Source organism: Netta rufina (genome assembly GCF_964035555.1).
Source record: "Netta rufina genome assembly, chromosome: 2".
Taxonomy (NCBI): domain Eukaryota; kingdom Metazoa; phylum Chordata; class Aves; order Anseriformes; family Anatidae; genus Netta; species Netta rufina.
Window position 1 is genome coordinate 50,560,011 of NC_140124.1, and position 23,033 is coordinate 50,583,043.

Consider the following 23,033-nt stretch of genomic DNA (forward strand, 5'->3'; position numbering starts at 1 on the left):
ATGTAACTGGAATTGCAGAACAAACTTCCTTAGGTGAAAGACTCACTTTTGCATTACCTATGGCAGCCTGTAGCATCTAATAACGGGATCTCAGTATCATCATGGTCCATGAGTATCTATCAAACTTGCAAAGATACCATTTCCCATAGATAAAACAGTTTTTTGTTATTTGGGCCTTTTTCAAGTCTCAGAAACTTGGTAGAGACTGCATAAGGGGAAGAGAAACTCCTACAACTGGGGGTTGCTCCTTACCAAAGACCTCAAATTTGGCTTTCCGCAGAGGTAATGTCATTGGAGTACTTGAGAGCTTGGACTGTAAGTGATTTCTTTGACAAAAACCACCATCACCACCAAAAAAAAAAACAATACACTGAATTCAGGATGTAAATACTCCTGAAGATGTTATTGTAAGTTTCTGACCTAGGGTTCAATCATCAGGAAGATACGATACTTTTATACAATGTGTTTTTCTCTCAGAAAATACAGGCGGTTTCTTTAGTTATAAAGGAATGTCCACCAGAAAATGGAAAAACAACAACAACAGCAACAAAAAAAACACTTTGAATCAAATAGATAACATCAAATCTATGCTGTTCAGAAATGACATTCTTGTTTAGAAGAAAAAAACTCCACCATGTTAGAGGACAAACCTCACGCTAGATCCTGAAAAAATAAAGAATTAGTCAATGTATTAGAAGAGGATTTGAAGTGAAACAAGCTTTTGTGAGAGAGTTAACAGGCCGGATGCTCTACCTTGACTACAAGTCAAGAGGAATGGACAGAACATTTAATTTCTGTACAAACTTTATGCAAAAGATGGGAGGTTTGCAGCAGCCCCTACAGATGCCACAATAAAAAACAGTAACAAAAAATCTCCAGCCAGTATTGTTGCATAAACATAGTCTGAGCTTGAATGTACATTTAGTTAAATCAATGAACCAATGTTTTGTTCTACAGAATTAACTGAACATTTTCCAGGGGAAAAAAAATATGTTTATTTGCATTATTAATGAAAACATGAAAAGATTATCTCACTTAATGTGATAATTACTGTACTTCACTTTAATACTGTCAAGTAAAAGCTGTATTTTGTGAAAATGTGTTAAAAGGCAGGCTTCAGCTTCTGCTATTCTCAAAATGATGAAAGGCTTCAAAAAAAAAATAATCAATCTTACATTCTGTAAAAACCTATGACTAAGTAATCTTAGCAAGCCAATAGGACAAAATCATTTTAAGATTCATTACACCATGTAAATCCATTGAATATTTGAGACATAAACCAGTCAGGAATGCAAGTCTTAACACAACCATCAGCCCAACCTTATATCAGATTTGATGACATAAAAACCAGACACTCATACATTCTCTTTGTACAGCACTCTGAAATACTCTGGCAAGTCACTAGCTGTTCTGTCCACCAAAGTGCAAAGCAGGTTGTGATAAATGGTAATAAGGACTTTTTTTTTCCCCCTGCATAAAGGACATGCTATGTCTTAAATCTATAGTAATCTGGACAGACAAATGCATGAAAATTCAGTTATAATAAAACTACATGATCAGTGAAAGCTTCTGTTTACTGTGTCCACTGGATTTTGAATTAAGCCAGGTGTAAAGTTCTCTCAACATTTTTCATACATCTGTATTTCTTATTTTTATTATGAACATGTAGTATTGGAACTGCTTCAACTTTTATGAATTGTTTTTATGCCCATAACCCCATTTTTTCTGTCATTATTGATACACAGTTACCCTGCAGAAAGTTACAAACTAAATCTAATGTACAGAAATTTGTTAGAATACTAATTAGCTGGTAAGTACAACCTCTTCCCATTTTTAGAGCAGATTCGGATAGATAATGAATGGAACAACAATTTTGTTTCTAAATCTTCTTGTATTCAGATTTAGGACCGTCCTGCTCATTAGGACAGAGAAAACATATGGGAAATTAAACAGTAAAGTTTAATCTATATTCTGTTTCAATAGTGTCTACTGAGAGTGGCTAATATAATAATCTATATAAGATTCAAAACCAGTTAAGTTGCACAAAATGCTTGAAAGTTAACATTCCAAAAATGCCAACAAATCTCATACTAGTTTCATTCAGGAGTTTAACAAGGATTTGTTGATCATTTACTATCATAAGAAGATAAAAGACATAATCCAAACAAGTGGCAGTAACATAGCTTCTCATTTGCTTTCATCTTTTGTGCTAAAAACGATTCTCCAGGGGGAGCACAATTGCTACCTCTTAATTACTAAATTAATGTTAACTGTCCAGAGGTCATAGGCATACACCTGTGCCATACAAGGTTAACATTATCTTCTGCAGCATAGAGACAAAAACCTTGGCTCTCGACACTCTCCCAGGTAAATGCACATACTTGTGTAGGCCCTCACATAAAAGCTAAAGGAAAATGGTATCACAGCATACATGGGGGCACTTTAAAAATGTATAAAGAAAACAAACAAATAAAATTATAATAAAATAAAGTAATTAAATTAAAATATAAAATTTTAAGCTTTATTTCCCTGATCCATGGCATGCGTGACCAATACTGATTAGGAAAGGCAATTACTCACAGACACTTGCCTTTGCTTACACTAGATGTATACTGAAATAGTTTCCTGCTCTATGAAACACTGCTCTGCAAATTAGGGCTAGAAAATGATTGAAAAATATAGGTAATAGCTAAAAAAGACACACACAACAAAACAAAACAAAACAACTGCGTTTTCCACTTTGATATGGCGTATTTAAATTCCAATTTTCCTTCAGATTTTAATGCTAATTATCACATACACACATAATAATAAACTGTTGTGAAACTAAGCCTCAAACTCAAATTCACATGCAGAATCCAGTAGCTAATACTGTGTTACTAACACAGTAGTGATGCCAAACCATCATTCTTAGCTGACTGTAAAATACAACACACTGCAGTGGGTACAGCCTAGTAATGCAAGAAACGTTTAAATGAAGATATCAAACAGGTAAGGAAACAGCAAGGAAGCAAAGATTAAAAGGATATTTAACAGAAACCTATCTGCTTGCTCTGGTTTTGAAGCAACAAATATTTTAAAGTATCATAACATTAAAAAAGAAGAATCTCCACTGCTATGCTTTCTTCAGCTGTTAAAATGTTATAATCAATGCCAACATTCACTCAAATACTAACCTAAGCAACGTAAATATTTTATTTCTCTTGGAAGTTTTATACATTCCCTCCACCCAAAAATATGTGGGTACCTAGTAAGTGACAGGCACAAGTGAAACGAAGCAGAAGCCTGGTTCTGTAAGCACTCCATGTCATAACCCAGTGTTTCCAGGTACATGGTATAACGGAGGCGGGGGAGGTCCAAAAGGATATGCTACATGGAAAAACAGTTTGCTGGCCACAATTCAGAGTTCAGCTGGCTGCCTTAGTAACTCTCAGGATTGCGTATGTGAGTTAAATGCTCCCAAAAACTTAAGTCGTCAGTGTGGGAGCAGCCATCCCAGCCCCGCAGGGAAACCCTGCCAGTCCGTTGTTCAAACCTGAGCCGACGGGATCGCTTGCCCTCTGCAGACTCTCAGAAACCAGCAGTCACCAAGACATGGTCATTCTCTGCCTTCTCACCGAGCAGTAGGGCTAAAGACCAACAGTGACTGGCTGCTGTGGGACACACATGTGTACGCAGTCAGCTGTAGAGCTATAAATGACCACACAATCAGCCTCTCAGATGTGGTGTTTCCCTTTTCCTTCTGTAAAGGAGTTGAAGGTTGTCAAATGCTTTTGCTGAAATTTTACTCAGCGAAACTCCTGCGATGGACATTAAATAGTTCAGAGAAATCAGTATTTTCTGTTGCACTAAGCTTTTCACAGGACACTGATTCATATCTGCTGGGATTAGTAATGTCCAACAGTTCTCACCCCAGAGCTGGCAGCAAGTCTGAACGGACGGGCTGTCTCACCTCAGGAGCAGTCTTCCTGCTAAGCCTCATGGCTCTTTTGAAGGCCAAGCAGCGAGGTATCTGGCACAGCAAGCCAGAAGACAATTAATTTCTATGACCCCTGGGTTTTGCCAATAAATATATTCTCCAGATTTACGAAGAAATGTAGATGCTCTGGTTTCGTATTCTCTTATGCATAAAGTATTTGGAAACAAAAACCTATTTTCCAGCTTAAACTTGCATCTGAATCACTATTTTCTAGTAAGAGGATTAAGATGAACTTACACTGTTCCTTGTACATTTACATACTGCCACATTTGCAGCATTGTCTTCCTGCTGCATAGTCATTTAATAGCTGTATTATAGCTATCTCTCCTACTAAAAAAAATGAGAGCTCTACATTACATTGAAAAGTAAAATATAGGGATGAAAAAAAATTGAAGTGCAAGAGATAAGCAATTCAGTTGTGGAGAATAAATCTTCATCTGCTCCAGCCACTACTCTAATGCACCAACCTCTTAAAATGTAGGGTTTGTGATTATTTTGCCATGCAATAAGAAGTTTATAACTACAAATTTATCATCTTTATAAAGAGGTGAATCATAAACTCATGAATGGTAGATACAATTTATAGACCAATAAGACACATGTGAATACAAAATTGAGCTTCCCCTAGGTAGTCTGTACCACAGTCCACAGTCTCCATAAAGAGAATTTCCCTGTAGTAGAACTGCGTCTCTTGCACGCAACGTTTCAGTCATTGAACTATACTTCTAAAGAGGTTTAATGGCTTTTACATGTTTACACTTAATAATTTTCTTCATTTAAGCATTTTAGAGGTAAAGAAAATAACCATTAAAGGTACTGACCAGATACAGAAGTATTGTATTCTTTATTTCTTCCATCATTCTTTCAAATGCTGAAAGAAACTCGCAATGTGCAACTTCAGTCAGTATTTACCAGCTTGCCAACTATCACCTTCATCAAAAATCCTTTTGTGTGATATTGCTCTATATGATCAAAATAACATGGCTTACAAAATTCATTTATTACTTAGTACTATGTGAAAATCAAAAAGGTACACATGGAAATTAATGAACACATATTTTTAATGTATCAAATATATTTTATATCATCATCAGAATTAGCACATCTGAACAGTCCAAGATGTAAACATGATGCATCCTGGACTTGTATATGTACGAATATGGTAACAAAATAAACACTAAAGTATCTTAACATACATTTAGATATGCTTAAAAACTCAAGAGCAAATTAAAACTAAGAATTTCATGTTAAATTAATCTGTTATTAAACAAACATGAATTAAAATTATTGTTTTAAAAACCAAGTAGACCACCCCAATTCCATTCTAACTTCTGACCCTGAGGTTGAAACATAATGACAATATTTATAAAGAAAAAACAATAAATGCTTTCTGTTTGTTTTTTGTGTTTTTTTTTACCTTCAATACTAGAGTAATACAGTATCACCATTAAAAACAAACAAACAAACAAAAAAACCACACAAATATTAAAGAGATATTTTAAGAATACTCATTTCTAATATTGAGTGATGATTGCAATTCTTTCCTTTTAACCTTGCTACTGATGTTATAACATTGCTTTCAAAAACCCGCACTCATGTGCCCTCAAGGGAAGGAACAAAAAGAAAAGATACCATCTTGCTACACTTAAGAAACTGGGAATTTGATGCATATTACTTATTCCTACTGCATCATCTAAGAAGATACCCACTAGGGTTTTGCAGAAGAAAACTGCAGATAAGAAGATCAGAAAAAGGAAAGCTTAGCCATTAGAACATAAAGAAAGTAGCATTCCCAACAACTGTGTTGATTATGCTTAGTAAAAATGTAAGCCAGCTTCTATGGCAAGTATTATAATAGTAAGACTAAATATTTTTTTTGCATTTAAAAAGAGGGCATATCTTCTCTCTTCATAAACCATTCCAAAAACTATTCTCCCAAACTTCAGCCAAAGCAGAACATTATAGTATCATGACATAAAAGCATGAGGAGTGTACATGTAAATGCACTGTGTGTCCATTATGCCTGCACTTTTATTTCCCAGGCTTCACACCACAGTTTTGGTGTGTGTGTATCAGAGCAGAACGTTAACAGGAGAGACAGAAAAAAACACTCATTGTGTTTCCCTACCTCCAGAAAAATAAATAAATAAATAAATAAATAAATAAATAAATAAGTGCATTAGTAATAAGAAAATTCTGTAAAACACAAGCACTATGCACATTCTGCTTAAATAGGAGAGCATGAAGAACTGAATTGCTACAGATGCTGAATAGACTTCGTATCAAAAATGATGAAGCATATAGAAATTTTGAAATTATACCAGAATTTTCTAGACTACACCCTTTGAAAAAATAAATAGGTTCAAGTTATGTTTACTGCCATCCAATCATCAAAGTAGTCTGTAACTTTAGAATTATTTTGTGTTAACTTCACATTGCATGACTCAATTCGGACTTCAGTATTTGTGTGCGGATGTCAGCAGGCTAAGCACAATCAGGACACAAGCAACAGTCTGGCAGATATAACAGCAACAAAGCAAGACACAGGAAAATGGGGACTGCAGCCAACACTCTCACTGTGAATTTGGGTACCATACTGTAGCTGTAGCATATGTGTACACAGAAAACAAATAATGTTTTATTACAAAGAGGACAGTTATCGTGACATGCATAAGAACTCCAAGTCTCCATCTCAAAAAAAAGCTATATAATCCGCTTTAAGAAAGACAGCTTCTGAAAAATGAGCACTGCAAACTGCCAAAGAGATACCCCTAGAGGTTTTTATCATTATTTTACCATACATCTCAAAGAGATTTTTTAAGCCCAGTTCGGTATTTTTCACTTTTGTACTACCCCTAGTTAGTTACGCCCATACTACAGTATAGCCTAAACTCCTCCATGTTGACTGTTAATCCGATTCTTTATAGAACAGCCCTAGACAAATTATTTACAATCTTAAAATTTTACAAATTATTTACAATCTCACAATCCTACAATCTTATTTAAAACAGAATTAATTTAGTTCTAAGAAACAATTGGAAGGAAGAAATAAGTGCAAAGATGAGAATAACAGTGTAACATCAAGTATTTATGATAAAAAGAATAATTTATGGCAACGAAAAACTTATCTTTTACATTAATTAAAATCCAGTGTAAAAATACTAAACAGACTTTTCTCCCAATTACTTTTCTTGTGGGTACATAACTAAGAAAAAGTAAGTAAGAGTTTTATGAGAACACCCATTAAACTTTAGAGAAACATTACACCGTTATTTCTATATTCTTTAGAGAATTATTTCTATACTCTTTAGAGTAAATCTTGTGTAATAAGACAGAAAATAGTGCCTGCAGAAGGGAGTCACTTTATAGTCACACTATTTCAAGGTAAATAGCTTTTGTTACTGTTCATGATTCTCAGTAAAGAAAAACTTAATTTCTAGTGATCACTGTCATAAAAACTTTTGCTATGCCTTGTATGTTTTCAGGGCTTCTTTCAAGCTAGAATTAATGTAGATGAGGCTATATTTTTTTCCAGTCATACAGCCAGGGAATTTAATAATTTTCTTATTTATACACCCATATAAGAAAGTGAAGGCTGTAAAGTGAATTCAACATACATTTGTGTTGTTCAATAAAGATGAGCTACAACTAACTTGTTTTCAGCATTTTTTTCTGATGTGCCTATAATAAAGTTCTACACATAATAAACAGAGTAAGTCTAAAGCAATTTCCACTTTACCACAGCTTCAGTGGGAACTTCTAGCAAACTATGCTTTCCCTCAGTAGTATTACAGAAAGGGTTCAATAGTCACAAGTTACACCAAAGTTACACCGTAAGAACACCAAAAGTAGAACAAAACCCATGCACTTCTGGCCATTGCCATCCTGACATACAGACAGCAGAATAATTAAAAGCCTACAGCCCAAACTCCAATATCCTCCAATATCCAATATTTGGCATGAAAGATGATGCTATATAATGGGAACTAGCAATTTCTAGAGAGGCAACAGATCTAATTGCTGTGGCAGCAAGAACTCTTGCTTACCTATTTTCATTCTCTCTCTATGAGCTAGCTGAAATCTGATTAAACAATCTGAAGTAGTGAAGATAAGAGATTCAGAAGATACTGATATCTGTAGGCAACCTTTCTTTCCTCCTTCCATTCCCCCTTCAGAAAACATCCTCAGTATATTTCCTTGCTAGAAAGTAAAGATGCAGTAGCATTAGATAAGAAAAAAGCAAAGAAGTGCTGTACAAGCCCAGATTAAAAGACTGCCCTCCTGAAATGACATTCAGTTTAACTGCAGTAATGTTATAATACAAGAATATCTTAGAGTGCCTTATGTTTGTCTCTCCCCTAGTCACTATTTTCAGCCTAGGCAGTTAAGCACTAAATATTCAAAATATCTTCATGAAATTATGCAGGTGTTCATCTTTGAAATCTTTCATCAACTTGTATCTCTTTATGTGACCTTTGGAATCAAATGCAAGGAAAGAAGACTTACAAATTTAGCAACTTGCTTTGTAGAAGCACAAACTTAACTATTAAGAGACCTAAAGATTCTGTGGTGAAAGGAACTTGTAGTCCCTCAAACTTGTAGTCCCTTAAACTTGTAGTCCCTTGTAGACCCACTGATCACTAGGTTCCAGTCTAGACACAAAGATAAATCTACTTTTGTGTGCATCTGGTGGGGGAAAAAAAAAAAGTTTCTACTTTTTAGTGCTAATTTAATACTTTTATAAACACAATTCATTTGAAATACGAAGAGAAACATTGGATGAAGTGATTAGTTCAGACTTCAACTGTAGACAAAAGAAAGTGAAGAGTCTAGAAAATGAGGTGTAAATATACAGATAAGTACAAAATACTTTCAGCATTTTCTGAGCAGAAAATGTTATAAGGATTTTAAACAGATGACATCTGCATTTGCGGTAGTTAGACTGACAGAACAAATGTACTAAAACTCATTAAAAAAGCCTACATCTGAAAGACTTCTCATGGTTTGTTAGGTCCACAATTAGCACATCTGCAAAAGGAGCTCTACGAAGTCTCTCTCTGAGAATCAAGAGTTAATTTTCAAGAAGAAAACAAAACACATTCGTGATGCTGAAGTAAGGGATGTTGTAGTATGCTTCATAATTGTCCACATTTTTAAGTGAGTGGAAAAATGTACCTAAGAATGGTATATAGTTATTTACATATTTTTAAATGACCCTGGTGGTCGTTTTCAAATTCCAGTTTCAATAACTGTCAGGATAATGTGCTAAAGACACTACAACCACTGCCACAAGGCCTGGGATAGCTTCTAAGCAGCAGGATGTCTGGAACAGTTGCAAATTTGATGACAGCTCATTTAGCTGTTTATCTTTCAACATGGACTTAATAATATTTAGGAGCTTACTGTAAGGCCATCTTTCAGAAGAAAATTATGTACAGTTACAAATTATTCACAGTGTTCAGAATTTTCTTGATCATCCAAGTAATAGTATTTAGAAACAAGCTTTTGGGAAGATTTTTCTGCCTCTATTGTTGTATCAGTCAAAAATGAGCTATTAGAAAATATAAAAGTTTTCATGTAGAAGACTTCCAAACAGTAAGATACACAATTGCATAAGAAATACATAAATAAAATACACAGTTACATAAGAAATACAAAAAGAGACCATGATAAATGTCCAGATTGTCCACATAAGCTTTTCTGGCATGTGTCACTATGACCGGAATGAGAACAAGGTCACAACAGAAGACTAGAACATTGGAAACAAATTATTGCATTTGAAATTGCTTGGGGAAAAAAAAAAAAAAAAAAGTCATACTGAAACATACTGGATTAAAATTATATTAAAGAAAATTATATTAGAAAGTTTATTATATTAGTCGAGAAAGCAGACTATGAAAAGTTTGATGCAGACATACAGATGGTGCTGGAAAACCTACAAGTAGCAGACATCCAGCATGACTGGGAAGAGACAGTAGCCCTTGAGCAGACTGTCGTGTCTGTGCAAAAGGAGGTGCCACCTCACCTGGCTGCCACTGTAACAAAACAGACGAAGCTCAGGGCAGATCAAGAGAGACATGAGACAGACACTGCTGAATCACTTAAAATCCGTAAAAATAAAAGGACGAAGAGGTGGCCTAGAAAGCTGCTGAAGCTACCTGGTTTTGGCTTAACTCCTTGTAAAGAAATAGGGAAGAAGATAGCATCCCTGAAGCCGGTTGTCTCAAAGGACTATGTAACATCTTCTCTCATTTTGGATATTAAGTTTCTTCGGACACCTGCAGCAATAATCCATTATTTGCCAGGCAACTAAGGTTCTAGTTTACATTGAAGTGATTAATCACCTTCCAAAATTTCAATTTATTTTCCACTGCACTCATTTACTATTGGTCCTTTACTTTCTTTCTCCAACTGCATGTAATTGTGAGCCTGCATATGCTGAAAAAATCAATTCTTCATTACCACTGAAAGTTACTGAGGCTAGAACAGGCTTGCTAGTAGTCCTCTGATTTTAATGGAGTAGAAGGTGCAAAAAAGAAGAGAACTTTCAGCCTGACAAGGCCTTGACTCTCGCTTCTGGCAGCCCATGTTTGCTGATCGTATTGGAAAGCACACATATTTCCAGCATGAATTATGAGACAATCCCGAGTGAACAGCAGCAGCCACCCACAATTAACGTTATGCTTCCATTTCACAACACACGCACAGAAACACACACAAAAATTTGGAGGCAAAAAGCTTTTCCTCAGCTTCATGCTACTTCCAAAAATACAGACAGAGCATTTCAGCCTGCCTCTAAACTTCCCTATCTCCTTCTCCACTCTCCCCCTCTCATTTGTCTGGGTGTTGGGTTACTCTCCTATTGCCTTACGAAGGGACCGTAATAGGGAAAGATTAATAAAGGCTTTGATCAACATCACAATTGCTTTACAAACCAGAGAAGTAAGATAATGCAATACTGCAATTGGTCAACTGCAAACAAAAATCCGAAAACACATTACCAGTGTAAGGATTTTTAATGGGTATATATTCACATTGTCCCTGAATATTTGAGTAATTACAGAATATGACATTCAGGTTCTATAACTGAAATATACTCCAATTGTTTGCCTTTATGAGCAAAAGTAAATTTCAGTGGATTAAGTTTCAAAATTTTGAGATAATTAAATCAGTCTTGCTCTTTTTGTAACTAAAACCACCATCTTTCTGAAATATAATTTATGCAGAATCTCGAAAGTTCAGACTACTTGAAAAAGAAAACAACTCACATTTCGAAAAAATGAACCTGCAATTAAAAGAATTTCTGATATAAGACTATAAATTTATTTAGAAGCTGCTGCTTATGTTCCTTTTTATGCAAACATATTGAAATTAATACCTCATCCAAATGAATATCTCCTCCTCTGTATCAGTCAGTTTTGGGAGTAGTCCCTCCACATCCACAGGTAGTGACCAAAAAATATAAAAGAATAACTGCAAGAACCCTCATCGAAGCACAAGTTGTACAGGACTACCTTCTAAATTTATCTGCAAATCCTCATTTCTTTTAAATTTCTTCTCCAGAACAGTTTACAAATGACTCTTTCACTAATAAAATATATATATCAATATTAAATCTTTAGGTCAGCTACCGGCCTATCAACAACATTTTCCTGAATGTTAAAATTTAAAGAAAATTAAGTGCAAAAAGGACAGCAAAATTTAAAGAATGCATTTCTGAGTACAAAACAAGGCTTCTCTAGTACAGCTTTTCAGTCTGATGGGTTTGAATTTCAAACTACAATTTGTTATCCATCTGGATACTAAACCAAAAATGTTGTCACCTGGCTGGACAGAGGGTCTCTAAATACAAAGTACTGCATATCAAATAACTGCAATGGAATATCAGTCTTTGTTTTTAAAGTACACTTCTAGGGTTTCTGCCTGAGGAAAGAGTCCTCAAAGGTAGGAAAAAAAAAAAAGTGTTGCATAGTATCACAATTTCAGAGGGTCTAGAATGTTCCATTCTTTTAAAAAGTGAGTTTTAATAAAAAAAAAAAAAAAAGTTTTTGAGAATTCTAGCTTCTCTATAAAACATTCTGCACACAGTGGGATATGAACAAATCCCCATCTTCAGAAGGAGATACCTCTGCAATCAATTCTTGGCTCTCCAGAGGAAGGAAAACATTTTACTATTTTTCTGGGTGAAAAAAAACTCCCAGAGTATTTCATTGGTCTGATGGGGAAAAGAAAGATTCAGGAGTCCCTAGTATCTTTGGTATTCAAAAACCAAAGAGATCACGTGGTTCATTTTTTTTTCTTTCTTCCCTTCATTTTTACTTCCTGTATTTCATGCTTATTTGCTCAGACGTCTGAAATCAAGTTATTAAGCACTTAACTGATAACCGTATTATATTTTGGTGTGCAACTTTACTTCTTCAGCGGGTCAGCCTATGGAATTACTGGTTTAATAGAATTTTAAGTGAAGATACTATCACAGTAGATGTCACATTTTAGAGATGAAGGTGCCATTTGGAATATACTGATAAGGCCCTGTACATTTCCTGTAGGAAATTTCTAAGATGACTTTATGACCCTAGGAATATGAAAAGGAGATATAGGGTGTTCTACTTTTGTTTTATTTTTCCTATTTGATAAATGGAAGATGGAAATAATCCCTTTTGGCTATTAAAGTAGTTCAAACACTTATTTAATTTTAGCTATTTTGGCTGTAGGCTCTGGAGTTGTCTGCAGCAATGTTAAGTCCTGGCAATCTTTGCTTTCAGACCTTTATGGGAATATCTATATGGAATGCAATAGCTGGCTGCTGCCGTAGGAGGAGAGACTACAAATGAAGACGCTAGGCTCTTAAGTGCAAAAGAAAAAAAATTAGTTTTACAGATGTGCACATGTCCAAATATCCAAAACGTTTTCTCTGTCCTGCATAGCTTCCTTATTCTGCTGCCATATGGTATAAGGAATTTTCCATTTTAGCATTCAGAGACTGTTTCCTAACAGGAACTACTAGATAGTTTGGTAGTTTCTTAGTAAGCAGGATAAATAAAGTTTATTATTATTCAAAAACAAGACATCAAGACAATTATCTTTTCCTTGTAAAATTTACTACAAAAAGCCTGTGGAAGAAGATGTATGTCGTAGATTACTTTATATTCAATGACCAGCTGTTTTAAATTTGGATATTAACTAATTCACGCTTTTCTCTGTGCAAGAGCTGAATGATATAATAAATTTCCATATGCCCCAACACGTGCCAGCTATAATAGGTTATCGAAAATCCAGCTGCTGTTATGATAATAGCTGCCAACGTTAGAACTACTGAAGAGAACAATGAATCAGCTTCAAGTCAACCAAGACATAAACTGACTGAGTTCTAAGATACGTGAGAATACAATATAGCTGTTCATTTAAAAGTAAAGTTGACTCAAAGCCACACGAAAATATCAAGAATCCACGTGCATTGTTTAGGGTGGAAAATTAATTCCAGATCAACATATAATGGCAACAAAGATAATAAATAGTGAACCTGTATTTTTATAATCAGCTCCATTTCAAGCAATTGCTGTAAATGTACAGGAACACACTATAAACAACAAAAAAAAATGCAAACAGACTCTATTCTGTTGTAGTTTGCTTTTCTTTCTTATATTTCACAATTCCCATGCAATTCTTGCATGACATTTTACATGCCTAGACTGCTGGATTTTTGAATAATCATGAAAAATCAACTATAAAAATGATTATGAGAAACTGTTTGCTTTTGTTTTAATATCCAATATTTTAACGTAATTTTAGAGTCAAAGGTATCCCTTTGAATTAAATCCCCCCTCTTAAATCATTAAAAGAAACATATAAAAAAATATTAGATTGAGCAAAAGTAGCCAAACAAGATAACTGAATTAATTCTCCAGACAGATATTTTTTATGACAATTGGCACAGTAATACACACAGAAATATGTCAATATTTAATTTTAAAAGCTAAGAAGACTTCATTGGATATTACATTAGTACTTGTGGTTACACCTTTGCATGTAAATGGAACTATTGTGTTCGGGTCAGCATAAGTACAACATTATGATATATACTTTTACTTCTTACAATTAAGGAAATTTTCTTAAGGAAAATAATTTTAAAATTATACTATAAATCACCCATTCCATAAGCAGGATGATAGTATTGCTTTATCAGTGTAAACGTACACCAGCCAAAGGACATAAAATACTGTTTGCTCAAAAAAAAAAATACCCATTTACATTACCTGGAGCTGGCTCATCTCCATAACACAAAGCACACAATGTTCAAAAGCCACATTAAAGAAGACTTCAACAATTTTAACTTCAAGCAGTCTACATATAGTGTTTAAGTATAAAAAATAATCTAAGAATGTATTATTTGAAAAAGATTAGGAATATATCGACAAATTAAAAGCATGTCATGCAGAGATTTAAGATGCTTATAAAATCTCAAGCAAAGGGTCAAACCACATCAAGGATCATACAAAAAAAGTCAGACTTTGAAAGCTCAAAGAAGTTCATTCTTTTTTAATACCTTAATGAAGAAGTTGCAAGTTATTGTGTTTTCAGCCACATGTTCTTGACATTAAAAAAACAACCATAAACAAACAAACAAAAAAAAACAACAGCCAACAAACCCCAAACCACTATTATTTTCCTCAAATATTAATAGACTTACTTTTCTTTAAGGAAATCCACTACTCGTTTGAAGTCTGCCACGCAGTATTCTCTTTTCATGTCCATGAGCACACTGTCAGAGGCTGACTGGACTGGTATGTGCAGAAAAGCATACACTCTTGGATGATTGAGAATCTTCGCCATTTCCTATGAGTTATTCAAAAAGGAAAAAAAAAAAAATAATAATTATGAAACCAATACACAAATCTCCGTTAAATTCATATGTGGTACATATCATTTGTAACACTTCTAAAACCCAAATAACACTGAGTTACAGTAGCCCAGTTGAGAGAGTAGTGACATATGAAAATATATGGAAACAATTTTGTTTTTAAAGAAAGAAGAAAGCTATGGGATTTCATTTCCTTTGAGATAGGCCTGACATTCCCTAAGTAGTACTAGTTATCCATTTAGAAGAAAACTTCAGAAGAAAATTATTGTGAAAATCAGTGCTTTCAGATGGTGGCTGTTTTCAATTTCATTAGATGGCAAGGGTTAGCTGCTTTCCTGTCAGAGTCAAAAGAGTTCTCAGATGCCAATATATGAATGTCTCTAATTGGAATATCCTTAGAGTCGGCAATTTGCTAATTAAAGTATATCTGATCATTTGCAAGACTGCTCCAATACTAGTCTGAAATCTCTTAACTGTGTTATTACAGACTCCAGGGATTAAACGCGTTTGGTTATAAAATGGATAGAACTAAGCAGTGGACTGCTAAAAGCACAGTAATGGCTTGAAAAGAGGCAGGGGATGTTATGCATTATGTACAGGTACAAAAGGACAGTAAGAAAACAAGGTATAGGTAACAGAGAGTGCCAAAAAAAAAAAATCAAAATCAAAGCCAGACCAAACCCCAGACTGCCTTTTCCCTTTGGTTAAATTATCCTTATCTCGACCCATGAAACTTTTTTTTTTTTCTTTCCATCTTATTTTCTTCTCCCTCTGTTCTTCTGGGTAGGGGAAGTGAGAGAGCAGTTTTGCTGGTGTTCAGTTGCCCAGCAGGGTAAAAACACCACACAAGGACAACAAGAAGGGCTTCTTCAAGTTTATCAATAGCTAAAAAGATGACTAGGGAAAACAGGAGCCCGCTGCTGAATGTGGTAGATGTCTTCAAAACAAAGGATATGGAGAAGGCAGTGATTCTGAATGCCTTCTTTGCCTCAGTCTTCACTGCTAAGACAAGATGTCAGAAATCTTGAACCCTAGAGACAAGAGAGGAAGTCTGGAGAAAAGATGACTTTCCCTTGGTAAAGGAGTATCAAGTTAGAGATCATTTAGGCAAACTTCACACCCACAAGTCCCTGGCCCCCAGTGGAATGCACCCACAGGTGCTGAAGGAGTTGGTCAATGTTATTGCTAGGCCACTCTCCATCATCTTTGAAAGGTCATGGAGAACAAGGGAGGTGCCTGAGGACTGGAAGAAAAGGAAACTGCAGGCCAGTCAGCCTCACCCGCCATCCCCAGACATAGAGCTACTGGAGCAAGTCCAGAGAAGGGCTACGAAGATGATTAGGGCACTGAAGCGTCTCTCTTATGAGGAGAAGGTGAGGCCTGTTTAGCTTGGAGAAGAGAAGACTGAGAGGAGGGGATCTTACAAATGTATGTAAATACGTGGAAGGAGGGTGTAAAGAGGATGGAGCCAGACTCTTTTCAGTTGTGCCCAGCACACGGGGCCATGGGCACAAACTGAAATGCAGAAAGTTCCAGCTGAATATTAGAAAACACTTCTTTACTGTGAGGGTGACAGAGCACTGGAACAGGTTGCCCAGAGAAGCTGTGGAGTCTCCTTCTCTGGAGATATTCAAATTCTGCCTGGATGTGATCCTGTGCAACGATCTAGGTGATCCTGCTTGGCAGGGGGTTTGGACAAGATTTGATCTGCAGAGGTCCCTTCTAACCCCAACCGTTCTGTGACTGTGTGATTTTAGAACAACTACTCGTGTATACTCTTGTGCATACCTTTCATCCAACAAGTATGTATATACAAAACCTGAAAACTCTCAAATCACTTTAGAAAGCAGCTTTGAAGGTTTCTGTCTAAAGTTCTATTATGTGTTTATGATAAGCAATTACATTACTCAGTGGAATACCTACCCTATCCCAGATATGTAAACTAAATAATACAGTAATAATTATATTGATAATGGAGGGTGTAGAATTTGATGCACAGCAAAGGTGTGTGCAGCTGGCTCTCAGTGGAAGCCAGGGGTAATTAGCTTTGAGACTGAAAGAGTAAAGAACATGCCACCAAACATCCATAAAAAGCCCTTTTAAATGGAACTACTTGCCTATGTCCTTAATTTTAGACATTCAGCTAGAATACATTGTTCAAACGAAACAGAACATAACAAGTTCTGTAAAATAATGTCACAAAATGGGGAAAACTTTAATTTTTCCTCATTTAAGCTTTAGAAAATACTATAAATTAAGTTTATAGAAAGCATTCTGGTAGTCATGCAATTTTTATTTTTACTTTTTTTTGCATCAGTAGCATGTCTAAAATATCACAAATGGCAGAAGGGCTGGAACCAAGCTGTATACCACAACCCTACCGCTTAACTCTTAGTTCAAAATACTTCACTCAACCTTCAAAAACAGACTTATAATACAAGAAACCAAGGAAAGCCAAGTTTCATAATATGCTTCTGAATCTGCCAAGTTCATAAAAATAACTCTACAACATAGAAAGAATTAATTCTCTCTCACTCCTCTCAAAGTTGGCAACTTCTGAAAAACAGACTCTTCACTAAGTGATCACTTTGTGAATTCTTTTTGAAGGTAATCAACTACTACTTAGAATTTCTAGCTATAAAAGCATATTTTTAGCCCAGCTTTTGCAAGGCTAATGACCATTTGATAGAAATCCATAGATTTCTATCGCAACCAAGATCTTGAAATATTATGTTTTAAAAATTATGATTTTGTTCCTTTCCCTCTGCATTCATACTAAACAACACTTGTATTTTTAAGTTTTTTCTTTTTTAACCTTAAAACACAGATTGATTCTTTCCATTATAGTAGCAGCTTTTGAATTTTGTACAAAACTAGCCACATATTGCTGGACAGCAGGAAATAAAAGCATAAATAACTTGTATTTACCTGTGCTAAAGACACCATATATAGTAAAGAATGAGAAACTACTTTGTCTTACCACAGTTTCATATTGTTTTTTAAAGTCACAACTGAGGAACTTCTCTAAGCATTTTTTAAAAATTTGTTTTCATTTTTCTTCCTCTTTGCTGAAAGAAAATTAACACGGTGCTGCAAAATATTAAACGTAGAAAACAAATGCTAAAAACTAAGATGTGCTCTCCTATCCAGAAAATACCTGGGTTAAAAAAAAACACCTCCCAGACCTAGTAGTTTTTTTAATCTTACAATAACTTGCACAAACCTGATGGTCTCACATTTGATCTGCTTCAGGGGCACGTGTCAAAAGGGAACTTTCAACAACACTTCCTGTAAGAACTAAACTGATACGTATTCAGTGGTCATACAAATAAGACTCTAGTCAAAACTGCTTCTTCCAGCTATCTCCCACTAAAAAATAATCATGACTTCTGCAAGTCTTGCAGTTACTATTGTGGATATCTTGCAGGATTAAGAATACAACTGTTTTCATTTAAAGTCATTTCACTTGGTCCTGTACTAAATGAGCACAAAATTTCCATTAACTAATTGAATTTTTCAACTGTCACTACAAGTCTCTGTATGGATCAAAAATGTAAAAATCCTAAATGGAATAAATCCAGAATGTTCAGTTATGCACTAAGTACTATTACTGACAATTCCACTGCATTGCTTTGTTTTAGAAAGATGCACATCAGTCTCTCAGAATCAAAGAAAGTGAATTCTTCAAAAAGTGAATTGTTTGTCTTATGTATCAGAAATGCATGCACAATACACATTACATACCCAGGAACCCTCATACAGTCTAGTTATTGAGGTCACAGGCTTCAAGCATGCTCTAGACCCTCAAAGCTCCTACAGAATAGAATATTGCAAATGAATTTCTACTGTGAAGTTCTTTCTTCATGTACTTTCTATATCTAAAGCTACACAAAAGATGGTATAAGTACTTCAAGCACTGAATTTCTATTGAGTATATTCCCATGTTTTCAGGCATAAATCTGAATCAAATGCAGCATGGATAATCTGTTTGTTTTTTTTTTTTTTTTTTTTTTTCCCACCAATTATTTCAGGACCATAACAATTAACTTTAACAGAACAGAAATTATTAACACCAACTAATCAGACACAAAACAGAAATGAGAAGGCACTGTGTCCTTGTCATTTGTTCTCTAAGTACCACTAGTGCTTTTTTTTTTTTTTTTTTTTTTTTAAACTTACTTGTCACAACGAGAAACTCAGAATGAACAGCTTAAAAGGAAGGAGAATACTGAATTAAAAGAAAATTTTCAGATATCTGCATAAACCAATCTTCCAAACTTTCTAAGTGCTCAATTATAAATACAACATTCTACCCCAAACCCATAATGTAAGATCATTCCAGTCTTACTGTTTACCCTTCCTACACCTAACGCTACACTCAACTACTTCACCGTATAGGTGTGATTAAATACAGCCATGTGCTGGATTGTCATACTTAGTTAATCCTGACAGATTTTCCCACACCACAGACTGCACACAGAATACTAGTTTTTATCACTTAATAAAACTATTAGTTAATATCCCAGAGAGAGCTTGAAGGACATCAGAGGCTCATGTATAATTGCATTTTAAAGCATCTCAACATTCTAAGGTTAACATCTGTTTCCTGTTGTTATATATATGTATCTTTCCAACAAAGTGTTTTGCATTAGTAGATATAATTGCATATTTCAGCTAGTGGGAAAAAATGCAATATACATTTTATGTATTTTTTTCCATCTGGAAATAATAAAGGAACAACTTTTTGAAATCTTAAGATGGCGAAAGAAAACTTCTGTCTTTAATCATGACTGAAACAGCTGATTGCCTTTTCCCCCTGTCCTGTGGAATCTACTAATACCTACACGAATCAGGAGAAGCACTACATGAAAAGGACATTTTATGTAGGAACAAAAAGTCGAAGAGTAGCACAATTTGTTTCAAGCTGACTTCACAAAAAGCAAAAGTCATGTAGTGTCAGAATCTAACAATGCATGTGAGAGACCCTTTAGGAAAATGATCGCATAGGAACTATTTTTTTCCAGTTCTTAGCAGCTGGAGTACATCAGAACACAAGGCACATTGCCTAGTCAGTATATTTTATCCCAACAATTACAATATACAAATTTAACCACCTAACCAGAAAATCAATCCTTCTGTTTGTCATGACACAATGCACAACCATGGAGAATCACAAAGACAATAAACCTCAATATCCACACATCTCTCTGTCAGTATCAGCAAGCTTTTCAGACAGTGATTCTTTCTCCTAAAGTAGGCAGAGGTCCAGTATTTGAATTCTCCCTCATGTTTGAGTCACAGTGATCTGAATAACTTGTTTCCTAGCGAAAGAATTTTGTCCTCTGCCAAAAGCGAAGCCCAAATACATGCTCATCCATATGGAAACATGACAAAATGGCACTCCCTCAAAACTTTTTTCCCTTGTGGCAGATGTTAGTTTGAGATACGTAACGAGGAGTCTCCGCTGATAGTTGCCATCTAGAAGCCCAGTGGTGCCACCACCAGCACAGCCTGGATAAAAATCAAGTGGCTATGGTCCATTTTTAAATTCCTCTGCTACAGTGAAATTCAAAAACAGATGAGGTCTAGTGATGGATGCATGGCAATGATGACAGCGTGACTGTGGCTGGAAAGCCCGTAACAGTTTTGTTAAAATTCGAACAGGGAACCCCTCATGCCTCCCCTGAGTAATAGGGTTGTAAAACCCAAGAACGTGTAGGATACATAATCACAAAGCTCCCTAAGCATACTGCTTGGAAGGCAATGCCTCTCCCTCATCTGGACAAGAATTACGGGAGCTGTAATAAAGCCACACGTTGGACAAGGTGAGTGGCAACCCCTGTCCCAGGTAACGATACAACATGCACACACAGGACTAAGCAGCTCATTAGGACAGAGAATTCACTTGGGAGCAGCTAGATGCACACACAACTCCAATCAATGTAACTTGAACCTTAAGATCAAATCTTTGGGTTGCCAGATGGAGAGCAATAGTTTGTTTTGCCACATAGGAAAAATGCCTCCTACATTATCAAACAAAGAATTGGTATTAGCCCAGGCAATTCTTTGCCCCCCCATGATTACGGATTAAGCTGAATCTCTGAAAAAAACACAAACCAAGCCAAACCAAAAACAGCTATATGCCTTCAAAAATTTCTCATAACTTCTTCTATTAAAAATGAGGACAGGCTAAGAGGAGTTCTTGTTAAAAAAAAAAAAAAAAAAAAAAAAAAAGTGACAGATAATATTCATAATATTCCAGATAATACTGCAACACAACACTTTCATAGCCCAGCTGGGGTTTGTTCCATCTCTTACCATGAATCAGTATACAAAGAAACACAGAGCACCAAATACTAGCCATCTAATTTTTTTAAAGAAACTTTTAAACACAGAATTATCAAGAACTTTCCGACTAAATTAAAAGTATGCTTCTCTCCAAGACATTACTCTTAAGCTGGATATAACTGGTACACCTAAAAAGAGAAAGAACCTCTTTGCAGAGTACCATTTTTGCATTTATCTGATGAAAACGGTAATTCTTAGTACAGCTATCTGAACCTGGGTTCCTGAAATATTTCATGATAAGAAAATTGGAATACCTATACCACCATGCCTACCAGCAGGCCTGACTTTACATTGCATAAAATGTGAAGTATTTTTTTGCTTTCCACAAGGCTACTTATTATTCACCTTGTTTGGAACTGTGAACGCAAGTAAGACAGTGGAGTCTCCACAAGTGTGTTACCAAAATTTAGCCAATTCAGTGAGACATTTGTCAATAATAGTATAACATTGATTTCCAGAAGGCATTGAGGACCTTCAGTTCCCATGTGAACCTATGCAGGTTGTATCATTGGAAACATGCAGTAAATAAATGGCTCAGTCCTTCAAAAAATGACAGCTGTTAATGTTGCTATTGCAGCCATCACTGCAATCATAAAGAGACTCTGCGCAGTTGACTTGTCCAGTTTCAATAAATGGATTCACTTTAAGGGGAAATGTACATTTAATTAACTGCTGGAGTGATGGCTTAATGACTTATAGCCAGCCAACCAAACAGTTAATGTTAATTCCTTGTGAAATGATTAATTCTGATCAGCAAGAAAACACACACCTTTTTCATTTTCTCCAAGGTGCTCTCTAATTTTTCATCATTAAGCACTAGTCTAATGAAATATTTTCTTCCAGAAGTAAATTGATACTCCTCTTTGCAATACGCATTAGAAACACACAGAGAAGTCCACTAAAAAAAAAGTGATTTATTTCAACAGCACAGAGCTGTTTTAAATAATTTGCTGTCTCAATTATATGTTATGCTATCCAATAAACCCGAAAAACAGGTAAAATGTAAGTGAGGCAGACATTTACAATAGGCAAATACAACTGTTGCACTAATTTTTTTGTCTTCAGAAACCTGGATTGGTGACCTGGAGCACTAGTTTTATCCACATCATGCATAAACTTATGCCAAAGCCTAATGAAGCAAGCAGTTTTACTGAAGATTATGCAGATGATGCTGCAAAGCACAGTGAATGTGACAGTTCATCTCTCAAAGAAAACAAAGGGTTTTATGCATCTAAACTAAACAGAAAATTTGGAACAGCACAGAAAGTAGTTGGTAGAACCTGGCTATAACCTAGTTATATATAACTAGGAAAGAGAGGTCTTATTTGGTTTTCAACGTAAGCAAAAACATTAAAAGAAGATGGTAAAATTTGCTCCTAAAGCTGTATTTTTGACATTAACTTCCAGCCCAATGCCCTGAAGTCCATGGTAACAGCTAAGATTCTCATTTTACCCAGCAAAAATGCAATTTTCCATACAGGTAATACCTGGTCTTTGAATAAACAGCTCCATTAATGGTGATTTTTATTTTCTGCTAGCAATCCATCTGAAATAAAATTCAGCTCCACAGGTCTGCTGTGAAGTGACATTACATGTAACTGACAGACAACCTGACATTCAAAATAAAACCTAGTGGATTTATCTGCATTTCAACACTCTTCGTCCTTATGATATCTATCAAGCAAGAGAAACATTCATATGAGCAAATCACAATTAAGGTACGGGTAACATCAACAGCTTTAACCGGTCAAGCAAAGTGCTACTTAATGTTAACCCCTTTCTCCCACATGAATTTTTATGCACAGATTATTAAATCCAGCAGAGCACTAGGAGCATGCATAAAAT

At 35.3% G+C, this 23,033-nt stretch overlaps 1 protein-coding gene across 1 annotated transcript in view; it reads right to left on the reverse strand.

Moving 5' to 3' along the window:
- The window catches only part of CDKAL1 (CDKAL1 threonylcarbamoyladenosine tRNA methylthiotransferase), a 433,593-nt gene that overhangs the window by 137,700 nt on the left and 272,860 nt on the right, over window positions 1–23,033 (reverse strand). Inside the window, exon 11 of the mRNA XM_084282033.1 lies at window positions 14,670–14,815. Coding sequence (XP_084138159.1) covers window positions 14,670–14,815 — 146 coding nt within the window. The remainder of the gene's footprint in view (window positions 1–14,669; window positions 14,816–23,033) is intronic.